Source organism: Ictalurus punctatus, chromosome 2, assembly GCF_001660625.3.
Source record: "Ictalurus punctatus breed USDA103 chromosome 2, Coco_2.0, whole genome shotgun sequence".
NCBI classification, from domain to species: Eukaryota; Metazoa; Chordata; class Actinopteri; order Siluriformes; family Ictaluridae; genus Ictalurus; species Ictalurus punctatus.
Genome location: NC_030417.2, coordinates 14,118,629 through 14,136,801, shown reverse-complemented (window position 1 = coordinate 14,136,801; position 18,173 = coordinate 14,118,629). Strand labels below are relative to the sequence as shown.

The 18,173-nt window shown below is 39.4% G+C and overlaps 2 protein-coding genes across 6 annotated transcripts; both read left to right on the top strand.

The window, feature by feature from the left end:
* The first annotated feature begins 83 nt into the window (after positions 1–83).
* lyar (Ly1 antibody reactive homolog (mouse)) lies at positions 84–4,829 on the top strand. Of its 2 annotated transcripts, none has more exons than XM_017460953.3 (8): positions 84–466; positions 634–748; positions 2,212–2,319; positions 2,428–2,511; positions 2,609–2,906; positions 3,011–3,073; positions 4,264–4,349; positions 4,569–4,829. In XM_017460953.3, the coding sequence occupies exons 1-8, from the start codon at positions 345–347 to the stop codon at positions 4,701–4,703; spliced, it is 1,011 nt and encodes a 336-aa protein (XP_017316442.1). In that variant the 5' UTR covers positions 84–344; the 3' UTR covers positions 4,704–4,829. The 2 variants fall into 2 exon arrangements, with proteins under 2 accessions (XP_017316442.1, XP_017316434.1); XM_017460945.3 differs by having other exon boundaries at positions 2,606–2,906.
* A 3,670-nt stretch (positions 4,830–8,499) lies between these two features.
* tmem128 (transmembrane protein 128) lies at positions 8,500–15,919 on the top strand. Of its 4 annotated transcripts, none has more exons than XM_053688072.1 (5): positions 8,500–8,636; positions 9,329–9,461; positions 13,522–13,683; positions 14,844–14,945; positions 15,560–15,919. In XM_053688072.1, exons 1-4 carry the CDS (start codon positions 8,534–8,536, stop codon positions 14,941–14,943), a joined length of 498 nt encoding a protein of 165 aa, XP_053544047.1. In that variant the 5' UTR covers positions 8,500–8,533; the 3' UTR covers positions 14,944–14,945; positions 15,560–15,919. The 4 variants fall into 4 exon arrangements, with proteins under 4 accessions (XP_053544047.1, XP_053544045.1, XP_053544042.1 ...); XM_053688070.1 differs by having other exon boundaries at positions 14,844–14,989; XM_053688067.1 differs by lacking the exon at positions 14,844–14,945.
* Positions 15,920–18,173: the final 2,254 nt, after the last annotated feature.

Sequence of the window (18,173 nt, the reverse complement as noted above, 5' to 3'; positions counted from 1 at the left end):
TCAGAAATTGTAACTTTTGTTATTTTATGTAGTATTGCATAATTCAATCATTTCCACCGCGGAACCCTAAGTAGGTTGGTGTTCCTGCACGGAAGGTAAACGGCGATGCATTGCGCTGCCGGCGTGGTTTTGAAATCTTGAGTGACAGTGATCTTAAGTCATTATTTTATACACGAACGCGTTTTTATATTGTTTAATGTTTAGTCTGAGAGAGAACCCATCCCAGTGCGAGTGTGAACGTGTTAAAGGTATTAAAGTTCGGCCAGTTTTAGAGTAACCAATGAGAAAGTAGTGTTGATGTGTGTTTGTAAGAGTGTGTGTGAGAGAGAGTTTGCTGAGCCACGATGGTGTTTTTCACTTGTAACGCGTGTGGAGAGTCACTGAAGAAAGCCCAGATCCAAAAACACATCTCTATGTGCCGTGGATGCCGAGTTCTGTCCTGCATTGACTGTGGAAAAGACTTCTGGTAAGAGTCACTAACCCTACACCATGTTCACTATCTAGGCAATGCACACCATCATCAGTCTGCTGTGGACGTATACCATATGTGAACACTACATCCTGTTCACAAGATACATCTGATCAGTCCACCATAGATGCTCAGGGAGATTCTCAATAACCTTCTGCCTGTAGGGGAGAGGACTATAAGAGTCATGTGAAGTGCATCAGCGAGGATCAGAAATATGGAGGGAAGAACTATGAGGCCAAAGCAAATAAAGGAGATGTGAAACAGCAACAGTGGATTCAGGTACGTCAGCTGTACATCATGATACTTGAATCCCACTCAGAGATTGGATGTGCAGATATTAAGTTTTCGTATCACCATAACTGCCTAACTTTTTTTCTACAGCCTATGATATTATCACAACATTGCATTATGAAGGTCTTTCTACGTTTCCTGAAGGAATTGTGGTGATTACAAGGCACTGGATATGAAGAACAGATAGAAAGAAGGGAGAAGAAAAGAAAATGAGTGACGGGATATAGTCAAAGTTGATTAATTCTCATTATAAGAGTCAAAGTGGCTTATGCCTCTTAAATGGTGGCGATTCACCAACAATTACGATTGTTTATTTATTAAAGAATGACACACTTCGTATATGTTTCTAGTCGCATTTAATGTTGTATAACAGCCACGAAAAAAGTTAGTTCCTGTTATCACTTACCTTATAATGTCAATAAGCAGTCAACAATGAAATCTGTTAGACAGAAAGTGCAACATCCTCCGTTATATCTTTACCTTGGACTGTTACAATGTGCTGACACTGGTGACTCCTTCCATAAACGTTAAATAAACATCTCCTCACCGAAGACCTAGCATTGTGCAATTCGGCCTGTGACGATAATTACATTGTCGACTTTGCAAGCTCTAGCACCGATTTGAATTAAAACATACTGTTGAAAAAGCGACATGCGCGATATTAGCAATGCACTAACAATGTTTTTTGAAGAAGGAAAATCTAGAAGCAATAGTTCTAGTGTTTGTAAAATTCCAGTCGTAGTCAATAAAGTCAGGGATTGAGCCGCTTAAGCTGCGTGAGCTGAAGCTGAATAGTGAATGAACAGCGGTAAACTGAACCACTTTACTAGCAGGTTAATGAACTCGCCCAAACGGGTCGTATACATGTATGAGATTAATCAGACATTTACACAACATAAACATATTACAACTCCCTTCTGCACAAAATGACACGAATGCACAAGTGAACTTGAGCTGAAGTAAGGCGCTAGTAAGAAACGATAAGTCACATTATGAATACGCTCTTTCCATAACAACGCACTAAAACACGAACAACGCTTAACTAAAGCATAACAAATTCACAATATATTACAGTAGTGTACTCATTGTAATACTCAATGCCATTTTAGAAGGCAAAAAACTGTTTTTTGACATTCCAGTTCCTGCATCTGAATATTCTTAAGAATGAAAAGTTCATTGTGCTTTGAAAGGGTGTACTTCCATTATTATACTATTAAAATATCATTATATCAGCGGCATAAAATGGTCTTAAAATGACAATAATATTGTTTATTGCAATTGTGTCTGGGACAATATATCGTCCAACAAAAGTAGTTATCGTGACAGGCCTGTGTACAATAAGGCACTGCTATTGGTGGTTGCTCCATGACAGTTTATATATACTACTATAATTGTGTGTGTGTGTGTGTGTGTGTGTGTGTGTATGTATGTATGTATGTATGTATGTATAGAGAGTCCAGGCGGCACTAGATAAGCCGGGTGTGAGTGCGCGACTGCGCACGGTGCTGCAGCAGGTCGCCACCTACGACAACGTCCCACGCAAGAAAGCCAAGTTTCAGGTAACAGTAGTGATCTGTGTATATATCTAGGTGAGTCAGTACATAGAAATGTATTAGTAAATGGACAGATGGATGGACAGACACGCATTCTGTGACTCCATTTTGCAGAACTGGATACAGAACAGTCTGAGAATTTATGACTCCAGCCTGCAGAATCAAGTTTGGGAGATCTTCTCTTCTTCTGACAGTCCAGTGAGTATCACACACTCAATCCACACAAACTCACTAACACACACACGACAGAGATGCTGATTGTAACCATCCTGCGTGTAACGCCGATGTCCAGCAGCCTAACAAAGCCGAACAACCTGAACCCACGTCACCGCCAGCGCCAGCTGTTCAGGAAGAACAAGTGAAACCCGACGAGAAGAAAAAGAACAAGAGGGAGAGAAAAGAGGAGCGACAAAAGAAGAGTAAAAAGAAGCGAACGGAGAACGGTGACACGGACGACAAGCAGAATGGTGTAGAAGAGCCTCAGAAGAAGAAAAAGAGGAAGCAGGCAGCAGAGGAGTGTGACGAGGAGGTAGAGAGCATGGAGGGAAAGTCATCAAAGAAAAAGAAGCAAAGGAAAGAGGAGGAGTGTGAAGGTAAGTGTCATTTAAACGGATGTCTGTAACAGTCCTTCAGCACCCCGTACTGCTATGACAAGCCAGCAAATGTTTGTTGGCAACATTTTCATTTTTTCCTTCAGAGAGCCAAGACATGGAGGAAGTAGAGGAGGAAAAGGAAGCGCAAGAAGAGTCCAAAACTAAAGGTAGACAACTTCACTGTAGGACGGCTGTGTCTCTACTCTCCAGCAGAGAATCACATACACTATATAGTGTTATATATTAATAGAGATTATGCTAAACATCAGGAACCAATGAGAATACGTTGAGCAGACATGTTGATCCAAACACGTTAGAATTGTGTACAACCTCAATTCCAAAAAAGTTGGGATGCTGTGTAAAATGTCAATAAAAACAGAATGCAGGGATTTGCAAATCTCCTAAACTCATGTTATTCACAATAGAACATAGAAAACATATCAAATATTTAATCTGAGGAGGAAAAAAAATAAGGTCATTTGGAATTTGAAGGCCGTAACACGTCTGAAAAAAGTTGTGATGGGGCAACAAAAGCCTAGAAAAGTAAGTGTTATTAAAAAGAAACAGCTGGAGGAACATTTTGCAGTTAATTAGGTTAATTACTAACAGGTCAGTAACATGATTTGGGTATTAAAAAAAAGAGTATCTTAGAGAGGCAGAGTCTCTCAGAAGTAAAGATGGGATGGAAGCAGATGTTGCTGTAAAACCTGCTTGCTGATATTGTTTCTCTCGCTCACACTCGGCCAGGTGATTTTTATAATGTTGGGGGCGGGACACTTCAGCTTCCAAATTGGACAGAAAATCTGATGAGAAGCTGCAGTATGATGACATCAAAACTTCCATTTTGATTTCATGGGGACATTTAGAATTGACCATAAGCTAGCAGCGTGACAAAATAGTGCATTATGTAGTGCATAGGTTGTGGTTTGGGATGTCCTGTTAAGAATACACTGTCGAATCCTGACTAGTCCAAGAGAACAAAACTGGCCATGCTCTCCTCTAAGTGTGAGAGATATGGCATACTACTCTCTCTCCTGTGTCAATCACAGCATCACTAACCAATCATGGGCATCTGTGAGCTTATGTATGCGGAAGGAGGCAGATAGCATTTGCCTCAGAGTGTGTTGCGCCCCCCGAGCAGTTCAAGAAGATGCAGTTGGCTGGCTTTTTGTGTCAGTCTTATGATGGGGGTGGGTGGGAACTGGCCAAGACTAAATCAAGGAGAAAATCATGGAAAAAAGGAAAAAAAATAAAAATAAAGATTGTATTGTAATATATTGGACTGTAGGAGGCGATGTTGTTGCTTTTTTTTCCCCATGAAGTGTGAATCATCAAGACTCTGTGTGTGTGTGTGTAGGGAAGTTTAACTGGAAGGGAACGATCAAGGCGGTTCTCCGTCAGGCTCCAGAAGAAGGCATCGCTCTCAAGAAGCTCCGCAAAAAGGTGACACACTGTGCTTCTTGTATTGACACACACAACATCCTACATTGGCTTAAAATACACTCACATGCACCTGTACATCCTGTGTAGGACTGAGAATCTTAATTACATTTAAATGATTGGTCACTGTGGGTTTTATTTGTAAACAGCTTAAGTGCAAAAGAACAATATGTAACAGTTTGAACAATCTCAGTAATTTTAGGGGGTGTGTGTGTTTTGCAGGTTTTATCAGCGTATTACTCCTTCAGCGAAGAAGACAATCATAAATCAGAGGACGAGCTGTATTCTCTGTTCAACAAGAAGCTGAAAAACCCCAAGTTTAAGATCCTGAAAGATAAAGTCAGACTTGTTCAGTAATGTTCCTTTTGTTTGTACATGAAGCCACACACATTCGCCAGACCAGAAGAGACGTCTCCTCGATCATCTTGTTTTATGTCCCATCCGTGTCTATTTTTCTTAAAATAAATGTTCTTCATGAACAGATATGCTGTCTGACCTGAGTGAATGTTACACACCCATACACTTTCTTTTTTTTAATAAGCGACTAAATGAGCTGATGTTGGCTTTAATCTCATCAACATGTTGACTATCTACATTGGGGAAAAAAACTCATTTTTATTAGTATCTGTACGTTTTCCTTAGTTTATCTCTCACCTAATACTTTGCTTATACTCAAACACTACATCACTACACTTCTCTGTAATCATATATTTGTAAAGACATAACGGGACTAGCATCAGGCAGCATTAAGGAGTAGATCTAAATTTCTGTCAAATCTAAATTTTTGACAGCCGTGATGATGAGAATGAGACCTAATACTACATAATAATAATAATAATAATAATAATAATAATACTTAGTAATACTCTGTAATCTACTGCAGTTTTGTGTTAATCAAGGTAGTTTCCAGGTAGTTACCGCTAGCTATTAGTAAACAACTGGTTTGTGTCATCAGATATCATGCTAGCTAGCATTTGAGAGATTAGAAAATAGAGCCGTTAGCTAATTTTTTCCACGTTTCTTGGTGAAGCAAACATTAATTTACAATCAGTAACTAAAATTGGTGTGCGTTTGACCTTTTCCTAACGCTTTTAGCAAATGCATGAATTTATAAGTTTCTCTGTTTAAGGAATAAAGAATTGAAAGATGACCAAGTTTTAGCAGAGGATTTATCTAAAGTAGTTGCACTTTTACTTGAGTAAAGTACTGTTTTCCCAATTCTGCTAGTTTGTATGTTAGCCTGTTTACTATAATGCTACTTCATTGCCATCCTGCTTAGTTTAATGCTACATTATTGTTATCCTGTTTAATACGATGCTAGATGTTGCTAGCCTCTATAGTATAAGGTTAGTTTATTGTTAGCTTGTTTGGTTTAATGTTAGTTCATTGTTAGATTCATGCTAGTTCATCATTAGCCTGCTTAGTACAATGCTAGTTCATGTGTTAACTTGTTTACTATAATGTTTGTTAGCTTGTTTACTGTAAGGTTAAGCAGTTGTGGGTTGACAATACTGTGCCAATGTACATGACATGCCCAACTCTCAGCGGCTGATGAAAAGTAGCCTGATCTTATGGGAATTTAGTTTACCTGATCCAATGAGTGTGGAATTTCACTGAGAGGCCTGCTTGGTCAGCTGCTGGAACGTTCATTATGACCTTATCGGTTGGCGTTCAGGATTCAAATGTACCAATGTTTGTTTGTTTTCTTTAGCAAAGCTAATCCATTCAGTGGTCACACCCATGCCATTGTGCTTGAGCTGTCCAATGTTGTTGTTTTTTTTAACCTTTTGAGACAAAATATGTCTCTGGTGTGTTGTGTGATGTTAGCAAATGAGCGAGCCATTGTGCCGGCCCTGAGGGAAGCTGAGTGAATCCAATACTCAGCCGAACCTGACACCGTGCTCCCCCTGCTCTCTCCCTGGAGAAAGAAATAGTCAGGTGGGCGACGTCTGCTCCAACAATACTGCGCCTGTGAGAAAACTTTATCACAGACAGGTCATTTTATTCCCCCCCACACACTAATCCGCTGAGTTTTGGGCTCGTTTTCAACTGAGTAGGCAAAAAGAGGGGAGAGAGAGAAACAATCTTCATTGAGTTAGAAATATTTCACATTTTATTATTTATGCTCAGTTTCTTTCTAACATTATCTTGTTCCCTAGGTCTCCCTCTCTCTCACTCTCTCTCACACTCTCGCTCTCTCTCTCTCTCAGAGGAGATTGAGTTCCTCGCTGATCTTGGCAGGCTGGACTCTCAGACACTAATACTTGTGTTCAGGTGAGCTACAGAAATCTACCACTCACCTGGCTTCTGGTCTAACACCTGACCTTCTGAACCTGTGCAGGTGTGTCTGTTCCTCTAACAGCTGTGTGTGTTGGTGTAACAGGTGCGCTGGCAGCCTCCCATCAGCTTCCTGAGATAGGAAGTGTTTCATTTCTGCTGCCTGGCTGCTGTTCTGTTACTACTGTACTCTCTGAACCTTATCTCGGATCGCATGATCCAAGAGCGGATTTTGAGAACAGCTGAGAAGATCATTATGGTCTCTCTGCCTCCATTGATGCCTCCCTACCACAAGTGGTGGCAGCATTGTGGATGACCTCTCCCACCCCACTCATGGACTCTTCACCTTGCCATCTGGCAGAAGGTACAAGAGCCACAGCAACAGCTTCTTCCCTGAGGCAGTCAGACTACTCAATTGTCTGACCTTCACTTTTTTTTTGCTATATACTGTAAACATATAGGTTTAAGATCAAAAGATGAATATGAGATGATAGATCAGAATTTCAGCATTAATTTCCTGATATTCACATCTAGATGTGTTCAACAGCTTAGAACAGGGCACATTTGGTGGCAGACCACCCAATTTTTAGGTGAGCAAAAGTATAGGAACAGATAAGTCTTAAAGTAAATGAAAGTAAATAACACTTTATATTTGGTTGCATATTCTTTGCTTGCAATAACTGCATTAAGCCAGCGAACCACTGATATCACATTTTGTGGTATTCTTCTTTTGTGATGCTTTTCCAGGCTTGTAGCGGAGATTCGTTCAGTTGTTATTGGTTTCAGAGGGTTTCTCTTTTCAGTCTCCTCTTCAGGAGGTGAAATGATGCTCAATTGTGTTACGGTGTGGTGATTGACTTGGCCAATCTAAAACCTTCCACTTCTCCCCTCAACGAAGTCCTTTGTTGAAGTTGGTAGTGTGTTTTGGATCACTGTCTTGCTGCATGATAAAGTTCCTACCAATTAATTTCTATGCATTTCTCTGTAAATTGGCAAGTTCCTGTAAACTTCTGAATTCATTCTGCTGTTACCATCATGAGTTACATCATCAATAAAGATTAGTGAGTCTGTTCCAGAAGGAGCCATGCAAGCCAAGCCATGACACTACCTCCACCATGTTTCATAGGTGAGCTTGTACAGTTTGGATCATGAGAAGATCCTTTTCTTTCTCCACAGTTTAACCTTTCTATCACTTTAGTAATAATAGTAATTCCTTAGATTTACATAGCACTTTTCTAGACACTCAAAGCCCTTTACATTGTATTTGGGGAGGGGGCATCTCCTCAAACCACCACTAGTGTGTAGCATCCACCTGGATTATGTGATCGCAAACATATAGCCAATTCAGGGATGGAGATTATTAGGGGGCCATGACAGATGTGGGATTTTCAGTATAGTGTCCCCATCACTATACTGGGGCATTAGGACCCACACAGACCACCTACTTGCTTCACTAATACCACTTCCAGCAGCAACCTTAGTTTTCCCCAGAAAGTCTCCTATCCAGCTACTGGCCAGGCTTAACTTTGCTTAGCTTCAGTGTGATATGGTTTTGGTAGACCGTGTATTCATAATATCACACAAATCACAGACATTCACAATAACCCAAAAGCCTGTTGTTGTTGTTACTGCTGCTGCTGTTATTTTAACATTTTGTCTTTACCGTTTTAAACGTTAAAAATTTTGCCTTTCAATAAAGCATTGTTGAAAAACTAATTGATTTTTTAAAATCTCCTTTTAATATAACAACTAATGGTATAATGGTTTGTAACCAATTTGCTTACTGTGCCTAATGGCGAGCGACTACTATTGACTACACTTCCCATAATCATCCGTCGCTTTTATTCTACGTCACATTTTCCGGACGACAAAAAAAAAAAAAAAAAAAAAAAAAAAAATCAACAACAACGATGGCAGGCGGATTATCCGAGAATGAGTTAGCTAAACTCCGAAACAGATTTAAAAGAGATGCAGAGCTTCTTTTACAGCCAGTTTCGGATGAGGAAGAAAAGAGTAAGTGCTCCGAAAACATTTAATGCCTACAAAAGATCCTGTTTCCTGTTTTTTTTTTCTCAACGTAGAAAAAAAAAGTTTTTCTTCATTAATGTCTGTCATATCTGTAGCTACCCTTTAAATGACGTTTGTTTTCCTTAAAAAAAAACAACAACCTTTAATTAAAGAGTGACCAGTAAAGTTCATCTGTAGCCTTGATTGAGGAGCCACTGGTGTTTATCCCCCATTTAATATGCAGTGGATCCTGAAGAAAAAAATAACTGAAGAATAAGTGCACAAATCCTAAATGATGAACAACATATATAGGAGCAATTCACTATTAAAGTTCTTTGAATCAGGAATCAGATGTGCACTTCCTGAAAGAACTCCTTGTAAGGACTGGAAGTAATAGAGAAGAGTGTGTTTGATTATAGTGAATGTGAGTCTAATGATTGTATAGTCCTACTAGAGATGCCCTGTGAAATGCCCTGGAGAAATCTAAAACCCTTAATGGATTGGGAACAGGAAAAAAAAGAAAGAAAAAAAAAAGTAAATGCCATAACACCATGAACACATTGCAGTTTGTGGATGTAGTTCATAATAAACCTGGACTGTTTTAACCCAGGGTGTTTAATTTTGCGGTACATCACACATTTAGTTTGGAAACCATGTTGGCTTGGCTGTGTCTCATTTAATTCTTGGCTGTAACACAGATAAAGAGAAAGCAGACTCCAAACCGCTCCCACGCTTTAACCGACACTCCGTCTTCTGGATTTCTGCTTCTGTTGGTTTGACCTACTACATAGATTTTTTCAGCATCATCCTGGAAAACGAAGATATTAAAAGGTAACTGCTGCATCAAAGGTAGCATGTATAAGGAATAAAATAATCATTAATATGTGTGGTGTGGTGTGGTGTGGTACCATGTTACCACCCTAAAGTTGATTTTCAATAAAAGCATGTCCTGAAGCGTTTTATTCCTCTTATACCACACCAATTTGCCTGTGCTAACTGAATTTTCATTAAAGAATGACACCATTTATAGTTTGTACTGCTAAAAATAAGAAGGTTTGTGTAATTTTTTGGGTAAAATACACTTTGGGCTTATGTATATAATATTTCCATTCATAATATTGAAAAGGGGTGCATGCTACTTAGATAAGCTTCCTGAAAACCATTATTAACAGCAAATTCTGTAACTATGCATTCTCGGGCTGGAACAGGTTTTTGCCACTTAGTTCCAGTGAAGGGAAATTGTCATACTACAGCATACAAAGACATCCTATATAATTATGTGCGGGTGTCATGGTCAGGTGGCCACATACTCTTGGCCAAATAGTGTATTTGGACCAAAATATTACTCTTTTTTTTTTAGCCATTTTGTTTCTGTGGTACACCTTTTGTACATCCAGATTGTATTTTATGTTCCCTTGCTTTACTTTGTTTGTAAAATTACCACTGTATGGTGGTGTTCATTAAAACTCTTATTCAAAAAAAAAAAAAAAACTCAAACCATTACACGGGCGCTTCTGTGCCACTGTCAAAAGCAATCACACCAGTGGAGAAAAACTCATAAAATGCAATACACAAGCAATATTCTTTCATTAGTGACTTGCAAAACCTTGTCGTGGTGAAGGGGCTTATGTATTTCAGTGAGTTTATGCTATTGGGATGCAAGTAGGGCCAGGTATCGATATTCACGTGAGTTATTAGCTTTACTCTGGAAGGCCCCAGAGATTGTTAGAGAACATACGGAAACAAGCAGCATCATGAAGACCAAGGAACTTTCCAAACATGTCCGGGACTATATTCTTGTAGTGCCAGGTTTTGTTTCATAGGGCACCATGAAATGCATTATTTAAAAAAATGGAAAGAATATAGCAAACCACAATTCTGCTTAGAGGAGACCATCAAACCCAGTGACCAGGTAAGGAGGGCATTAGTCAGAGGAACAACCAAGAGGCCAAGGTTGACTTAGAAGGAGCTGGAGAGATCCACAGCTCAAATGGGAGAACCTGGTCACAGGACAACCATAGCCTGGAGACTTCACAAACCTAGCGAGAAGAAAGCCATTATTGAAATCGCTTCTGGAATTTGCATATTAGAGACTCACAAACATGTATAAAGAGGTTCTGATGAGACCAAAATGGAATGTTTTGGTCTTGGCACATAGCACTAAATTTGGCAGAAACCCAACACCATTCATTACCCTGAGAACACCATCCCCACAGTGACGTGTGGTGGTGGTAGCATCATTGCAGTTTAACAGCAGCTACTGGGACACTGGTCAGGGCTGAGGACATAATGGATGGATCCAAATACAGGGCAATTACAGAAGAAAACCTGTTCCAGTCTGCAAGAGATTTGAGGGTGGAGGTACACCTGCCAATAGATGTTTCAATGTCGCATGCAGATACCCTGTAGATTGCAATAAATACTTCTAATCTCAATGTTTACAGCTTAAGGGGCAAATATTTCGACATAAACATGTCTTTAAAAGAAAAAGTTCTAAGGAGGGCAAGGTTTTCCCCTTATTTCAGTGTACACTTTGTCCTCACAAGTAATGCACAATCACACACATTGGATATTGTAGTCAAGATACTGTGGCCTCCACTAATATTGGCACCCTTGGTAAATATGAGCAAAGAAGGCTGTGAAAAGTTGTCGTTATTGTTTAAAAATTGTTTTATTGTTTATACTTTTTGATATTTTGTTTAAAAAATTCACAAAAATACTGTCATGGATATAAAACAATTGCAAACAGTTTATCCAAAAAGAATCTTTGTTAAATATAAGTGTGTAACAATTATTGGCACCCCTATGACTTTGTCTGAGAAAAATATATTTGAAGTATATTCCCACTGATATTTTACATTTTTATAATATACCTGGGTGACTAGGAACAGGAAACTTTCAACCATGACTTCCCGTTTCAGAGTGGCATAAATATGAGGTAACACACAGGCCAAATTCCCTTAGTCATTCATAACAAGAATGACCAAGGAATATAGCTGTGATATGGGCCAAAAGGTTGTTGAGCTTCACATAATGGAAAGTGGCTATATGAAAATAGCACAAGCATTGAAAATGCCCATTTCCACGATCAGGACAATAATTAAGAAGTTCCAGTCAACTGGAAATGTTATGAATCAACCTGGAATTGGACGTGTGACTATATTGTCTCAATGCACTGTGAAGAGGATGATTCAAGTGGACAAAAAATCTCCAAGGATCACAGCTGGAGAATTGCAGAAGTTAGTTGTATCTTGGGGTCAGAAAGTCTCCAAAACTACAATCCAAAGTCACCTACATCACCACAAGTTGTTTGGAAGGGTTTCAAGAAAAAAGCCTCTACTCTCATCCAAAAACAAACTCAAGCGTCTTCAGTTTGCCAGACACTACTAGAACTTCAAATGGGATCGGGTTCTATGGTCAGATGAAACCAAAATAGAGCTTTTTAAACACCAGGTGGTTTTGGTGCACACAGAGAGGTAGCCATATGGAAAATTACCTCATGCCCACCGTTAAATATGGTGGTGTCTCTTTACTGTTTTGGGCTGTTTTTCTTCCAGAGGAGCTGGACATTTTGTTAGGATACATGGCATCATGGATATCAAATATCAACAGATATTAAATGAAAACCTGACTGCCTGTGCCAGAAAGCTTAAAATGGGTCATGGTTGGACTTCCAGCAGGACAATGATCCAAAACATACATCAAAATCAACACAAAAATGGTTTACTCACCACACAATCCAGGTCCTGCCATGGCCATCCCAATCCCCTGACCTGAAACCCATAGAAAACCTGTGGGGTGAACTGAAGAGGAGAGTCCACCAGTGTGGACCTCAAAATTTGAAGGACCTGGAGAAATTCTGTATGGAGGAATGGTCTCAGATCCCTTGCCATGTATTCTCCAGCCTATCAGGCATTATAGGAGAAGACTCAGAACTGTTATCTTGGCAAAGGGACGTAGCACAAAGTATTGACCATTAGGGTACCAATAATTGTTGCATACATAGTCAACAATTTTTTTTTTTTTTTATAAACCTGTGTTTTGTTTTCAGTTGTCTAATATCCATGAGAACAGAGTACTGTGCATTTTTTAAACAAAAGATCAAAAGGTTCAACAATAAAGACAGCTGTTTTTCACAGCCTTCTTTGCTCATATTTACCTGTATGTGCTGAAAACCAGGGACTGTGATATAGAGCTGTAAAGTGGGCAAGTTTTGGTTGCTGGATAAGGTATAGCATAGCGTTAATTAGATGCATTAATAATTGTCAATGGAAGGTAGAGAAACGTCTGTGTGTGTGTGTGTGTGTGTGTGTGTGTGTGTGTGTGTGTGTATTTTCTGGCTTATATCCAACTTGGCTCAACTCTGCTGAGCATCTTTATTACCTAGTGTAATCAGTGTAGCCCATTGCAGTACAATTTCAGTGGTTAGGTTTCACCGTTTTGTGTTTTTTTTTTTATTATTGTTTTAAATTAAAACCTATGAGTGGAAACTGTAAGACACTAATGAATATTAAACCTTATATTTATTATGAATATTAATGCTTCTATTATGATGACTGATGGCACACCTATCTTGCTTACTAAAACCATAACTATTCCCAGTGCAAGTACGTCTACTTCTGTTTATAACAGCCTAGATTGTTAAACAGGTCATGGCCATCAGTGGTCATATCTAAAGACCTGTTGATACTCATTTTACAGCAACATGGGGAAACAAAATAAATCACAAATAGTCTACAATGTTAGCTTAATCCTTCATCTATCATTCCTGTAACAGATTTTACATGAGCTGATGAAGTGAAGGATCAGCCTTAATATTCAACCAATGGACACTGGCACAATGGAAACACAGGGATAAAATGTGTGTGTTATGTGTTGGTGTGTGTTGCAGTTGGTGGTTTAATGTGGGCCTAGTGCTGCTGTGTGTGTGCCTAAGCCTCGCCACATTCTGCATTGTGTATCTGGAGTGGTTCAAAGGAATTCAGCATTATGATCAAGAATACCCTGCGATTCCACCAATCACCACCGCTGCGTTCATCGCTGCCTCCTTCAGGTCAGTGTGCACAGTTACACATCACACCAAGTCACATTCAGCTAGATAATCAGTTAAACTGTTAATCAGTAAAGCCTGACATCTTTAGCTGACTATTACAAAGCACTGACACTGAATTGTTAGAAAAATATGTAACTATAACATATTACATTTACATTTATTCATTTAGCAGACGCTTTTATCCAAAGCGACTTACAAATGAGGAAATACAAGCAAAACGATATATCAAGCAGAGAACAATACAAGTAGTGCTACAGTACAAGATCTATAATTGAGTTCTAGAAGAAGCAAAGTGCTCAGAGTAGAGGTGTAAGAGCCAGAGTAAGGTGGTTTTTTTGTTGTTGTTTTTTTAGGGGTTGGTTAGGTGTTCACGGAAGAGGTGGGTCTTTAGCTGTTTTTTGAAGATGGTGAGAGATTCTGCGGTCCAGATTGAGGTTGGAAGTTCATTCCACCACTGAGGGACAGTTAGTGTGAAGGTTCTGGAAAGGGACCTTGAGCCACTCTGAGTAGGAACTACTAAATGTTAGTCATTAATCGAACGCAGATTACGCGAGGGAACGTAAGCCTTCAGGAGAGAGTTGAGGTAGGAGGGTGCTGTTCCAGACAAGGTCTTGTAGGTGAGCATCAAGGCCTTGAATTTGATACGGGTGGCTACAGGAAGCCAGTGGAGGGAGATGAAGAGGGGTGTGACATGGATCCTTTTGGGCTGGTTGAAGATGAGGCGTGCTGCTGCATTCTGAATCATCTGAAGGGGTTTGATGGAGCTGGCTGGGATGCCCGAGAGTAGTGCGTTGCAATAGTCCAGTTTTGAGATAACAAGAGCCTGGATTAGTAGCTGTGTAGCCTGTTCAGTGAGATAGGGTCTAATTTTCTTGATGTTGTACAGAATGAACCTACAGGACTGTGCAGTTGAATGAGTTGAATGAATATCTAGAACTGCAGATACCGCTGCCATTATAGAAAATTAATCAACACCATCTGGCCAGTCATAATGGAGAATTCAACAGCACTGTGGTACAAATGGTGTTTAATGTCATCCTGAACATTTGTATATGGGAAGATACAGTATAAGTGGATTTTGAAAGACATGGAAGCTTGGAATTTATTGTACACTGGGAAAAGACTGCTCTAACCTTTAATGTTTTTGTGTGTGTTTACAGTTTTAACATTGCACTGTGGCCTGTGTGGTCCTTCTTCACTCCTGTGATTCTCTTCACTCAGTTTATGGGAGTCGTGATGATAATCTCACTTCTTGGATAAAGGCATGAGACGCATTGTTTTTGTTTTCGCTGTGACGTCTTTGCGTGTACGCATATCAGGTGATATTGTCATTGTGCTGTATGAACTGAGCAGACGTTTCATTTTCAGACAGACTGTAACACAGCTTCAATTGCAGCAATGTTTTCTTTTTATATATTCCATTTTTTTATGTTTCACTTTGTATGTAACTTATTTTATATGTACATTTCCAGTGAAATATCTCAGTGTAACAAAATAACACAAATAAATTTACTGAATTTTCTAAAAAAAAAAAATCAGTTTCAATCATCGTTGGGTTCTGTATAATTATTTCCAATTAAATTTTCATATATTGATATATTTTCATATATTGATATATATATATATATATATATATAATTTATATATATAATTGTGAAAGTAAATTATAACAAGAGAGTGTGAGAGCAAGCGAGAATGCTACACAGAAGATGTAGGGAAATTTAACTGTTTTGGCTAGCTAGCTTGTAGCTTATACAGTTACGTATCCCATGGAGCATTGGGCACAAGGCAGGGTACACCCTGGACAGGGTTCCAATCTACCCCATTAATACATTTTGGAGATCCCAATCAGCCTATCATGCATGTCTTTGGACAGGGGGAAGAAACCTGAGTACCCGGAGGAAACCCCCACAGCACGGGGAGAACATGCAAACTCCGCGCGCACACAGGGCAGCAGCGGGAATCGAATCCTCAACCCTGGAGGTGTCTTGTATGTTTTGGACTGACGTGTTGCATAACGCTCACAACCACCTTCATCAAAACAGCAAATAAGGAAATATCTTTTGGAAGAATGGTGTTCATCGCTCCAGTACAGTTCCAGAGATGTGTGGAATATATCCATATGTACTTGGTACTTGATAAGTCTATATTAATTGGTATTTGTATTGGGATTAACATTACAGTATAACTGTAGGTTATACTTTTGTAAAAATAAAAGAAAATTGTGTAATTATAATGTGTGTACATTACTTTATATAAATCTGTATTTTATCCTGATCACGGTTGTAGTGGATGCCAGGAACTCTGGGAGCAAGGCAGGAATACACACTGAATGGGACATCAGTGCATTGTGGGGCAACACACACAGACACACACATCTTAGGGTAATTTAGAGTAGTCAGTCCACTTGCCAGCATGTTTTTGGGAGGTAGGAGGACACCCACTCAGACATGGGGAGAACGTGTGAAACTTCACGGACTGTAGCCCAAACTCAGGGTTGAGCCCTGGACCCTGGCTCTGTGAGGTGACAAAGTTACCTGCTGCCCCACCATGCTGGCTTGTACTTAAACATCTATCAGAGTGTTGTTTCGGTTAATATTTTCATTTAATTGAGTAAAAGAATTTGTGTACTTCTGCTAAAATTGGATTATAACCCTAAAATATGGTTTTCGAGAGCGTGTGCATATTCATCCCCCTTGAACTGTTTCCACATTTACTGCATTCACCTCATTGCTGTGAAAACCCCTAAATTAGCCTTTAGAAGTCACTTAATTAGTCAAATAATGTCACATAATCTTTATATGTCAAATCCATCTGTTCCTGGAAGACCCCAAAGTTTGTTATAGAACATTCCTAAACAAACTATAATAATGTGGCATGACCATGATTCTGCATAGATGAGGCCATCCACCAAAAGTCAGTGACCGAGTAAGGAGGGCATTAGTGAGAGAAGCAATTAAGAGGACAAGGGTAACTCTGATCGAGCTGGAGAGATCAGATGGAAAAAGTTGTTGACATGGTTGCCTGTATACTCAAGAATGCTGGATTTTAAAGAAGAGCGGCATGCCATAGGAAATCCCATTTGGAAGATGCCCAAAGGCATGTTAGAAGGTTCATCTGAATGGTTCACTTGAGTGGTTCAAAACCATATCCTAGAAGATTTGAGGCTATAATTGTAGCCAATGGTGCTTTTAATAAATATTGACCCAGATGAATACTTATGCAGCAAACCTGTCTGCTTTTTGTTCAATTCAATCATGTTCAGTATCTTCAATATTTAATATTCAACAGTCTGCACTATTTTTAGGTCCCAAATAAGCACATTTGTGATACGATCATGTTAACTGGTTTGTTCAAAGGTCAGATTTCCCAAATGCCTAATCATGTTGTGTTCAGACAACTTGACGAATTTGATTTGATCTAAAATGGATCATAAGGTTTTGCACAAACTCGGACTTGTGGCGTCCATGCCAGCTTGAGTGCACACTGTCATTACAACAATATCAAATACTGAGAATCTCTGAAATTCATGTCAATATTTCAAAGATTCTACTTTTCACTCAAGTTGTTGTTTATAATATAATTTGTAATGCAAATTGTTGTATTAAAATCAAAAAGCGTTTTCACCAGGCATAGGTCGTACTCATCCTCCGGCCATCCCCATGCAACTGCTTGAAGAGTTCCATGAAGGCCTCCGGATTGTCCATCCTGGTCTCATTTATAGGTTAGGGAGACCCAAGATGAATCCCCTACTCCACTCAAGAAGAGATCCAGGTGATTCTCACCACCATGGCAGTTATCTGATGCAACAGAACCACAGTTACGTATGTAACTAGCGATTTCTGTCTTCAGTTCTTCTGTTGATTGTGAGCCATCACCTGAGATGCCTCAACTGTAACATGTACCTATGGCTTAACATAACCACTGGTGATTGGTGGAATATAAGACAGTGCAAAGCCTAGAACTATGTGTGTGTGTGTGTGTGTGTGTGTGTGAGTGTGGAAGAGAGAGTGTTAGTGAGATGGAGAGAGAAAGAGAGAAGCAAGTGTAATAGCAACACTAGTATGCCACTTTATCTACTTCAACAAATCAGTGAAACTCCATCAGACATTTTAACAGCTGGTCTAAAGTACTAGCTGTGCAATGGATACCTTCTAATTACAGAGCTAGTGAGCGACACTAAGCCCCACCAACAGTGCATAAGATCATCTTGTAGATGGAGAAATAGTTATTGCCACATTATGGTTCTTCACAATATGGAAGGTGTAACAATGCAGCAATGGCAATTTAGATCAAACCAAGTGATCTGTTGCTCAAAGCACTGTTAGTACTTACAGCACCTCGCATCATCTGCAGATTGATTCATTTTCCTCGTAAAGAAATAATAAACAAGGACTCATGGTAGTAACTGTTAGAACCCATATTAAAATTAGAGTCCTTGGGGTATAAAAATGTTAGGTGATGAATATAAAACTACATAAGCGACTTGG

Coding starts and splice junctions, on each gene's coding strand:
- lyar (XM_017460945.3), top strand. CDS start 345: ATGGTGTTTTTCACTTGTAACGCGTGTGGAGAGTCACTGAAGAAAGCC. Junction 467..633: donor GACTGTGGAAAAGACTTCTG/GTAAGAGTCACT, acceptor TTCTGCCTGTAG/GGGAGAGGACTATAAGAGTC. Junction 2,320..2,427: donor GCAAGAAAGCCAAGTTTCAG/GTAACAGTAGTG, acceptor TCCATTTTGCAG/AACTGGATACAGAACAGTCT.
- tmem128 (XM_053688067.1), top strand. CDS start 8,534: ATGGCAGGCGGATTATCCGAGAATGAGTTAGCTAAACTCCGAAACAGA. Junction 8,637..9,328: donor TTCGGATGAGGAAGAAAAGA/GTAAGTGCTCCG, acceptor GCTGTAACACAG/ATAAAGAGAAAGCAGACTCC. Junction 13,684..15,559: donor TTCATCGCTGCCTCCTTCAG/GTCAGTGTGCAC, acceptor GTCTTTGGACAG/GGGGAAGAAACCTGAGTACC.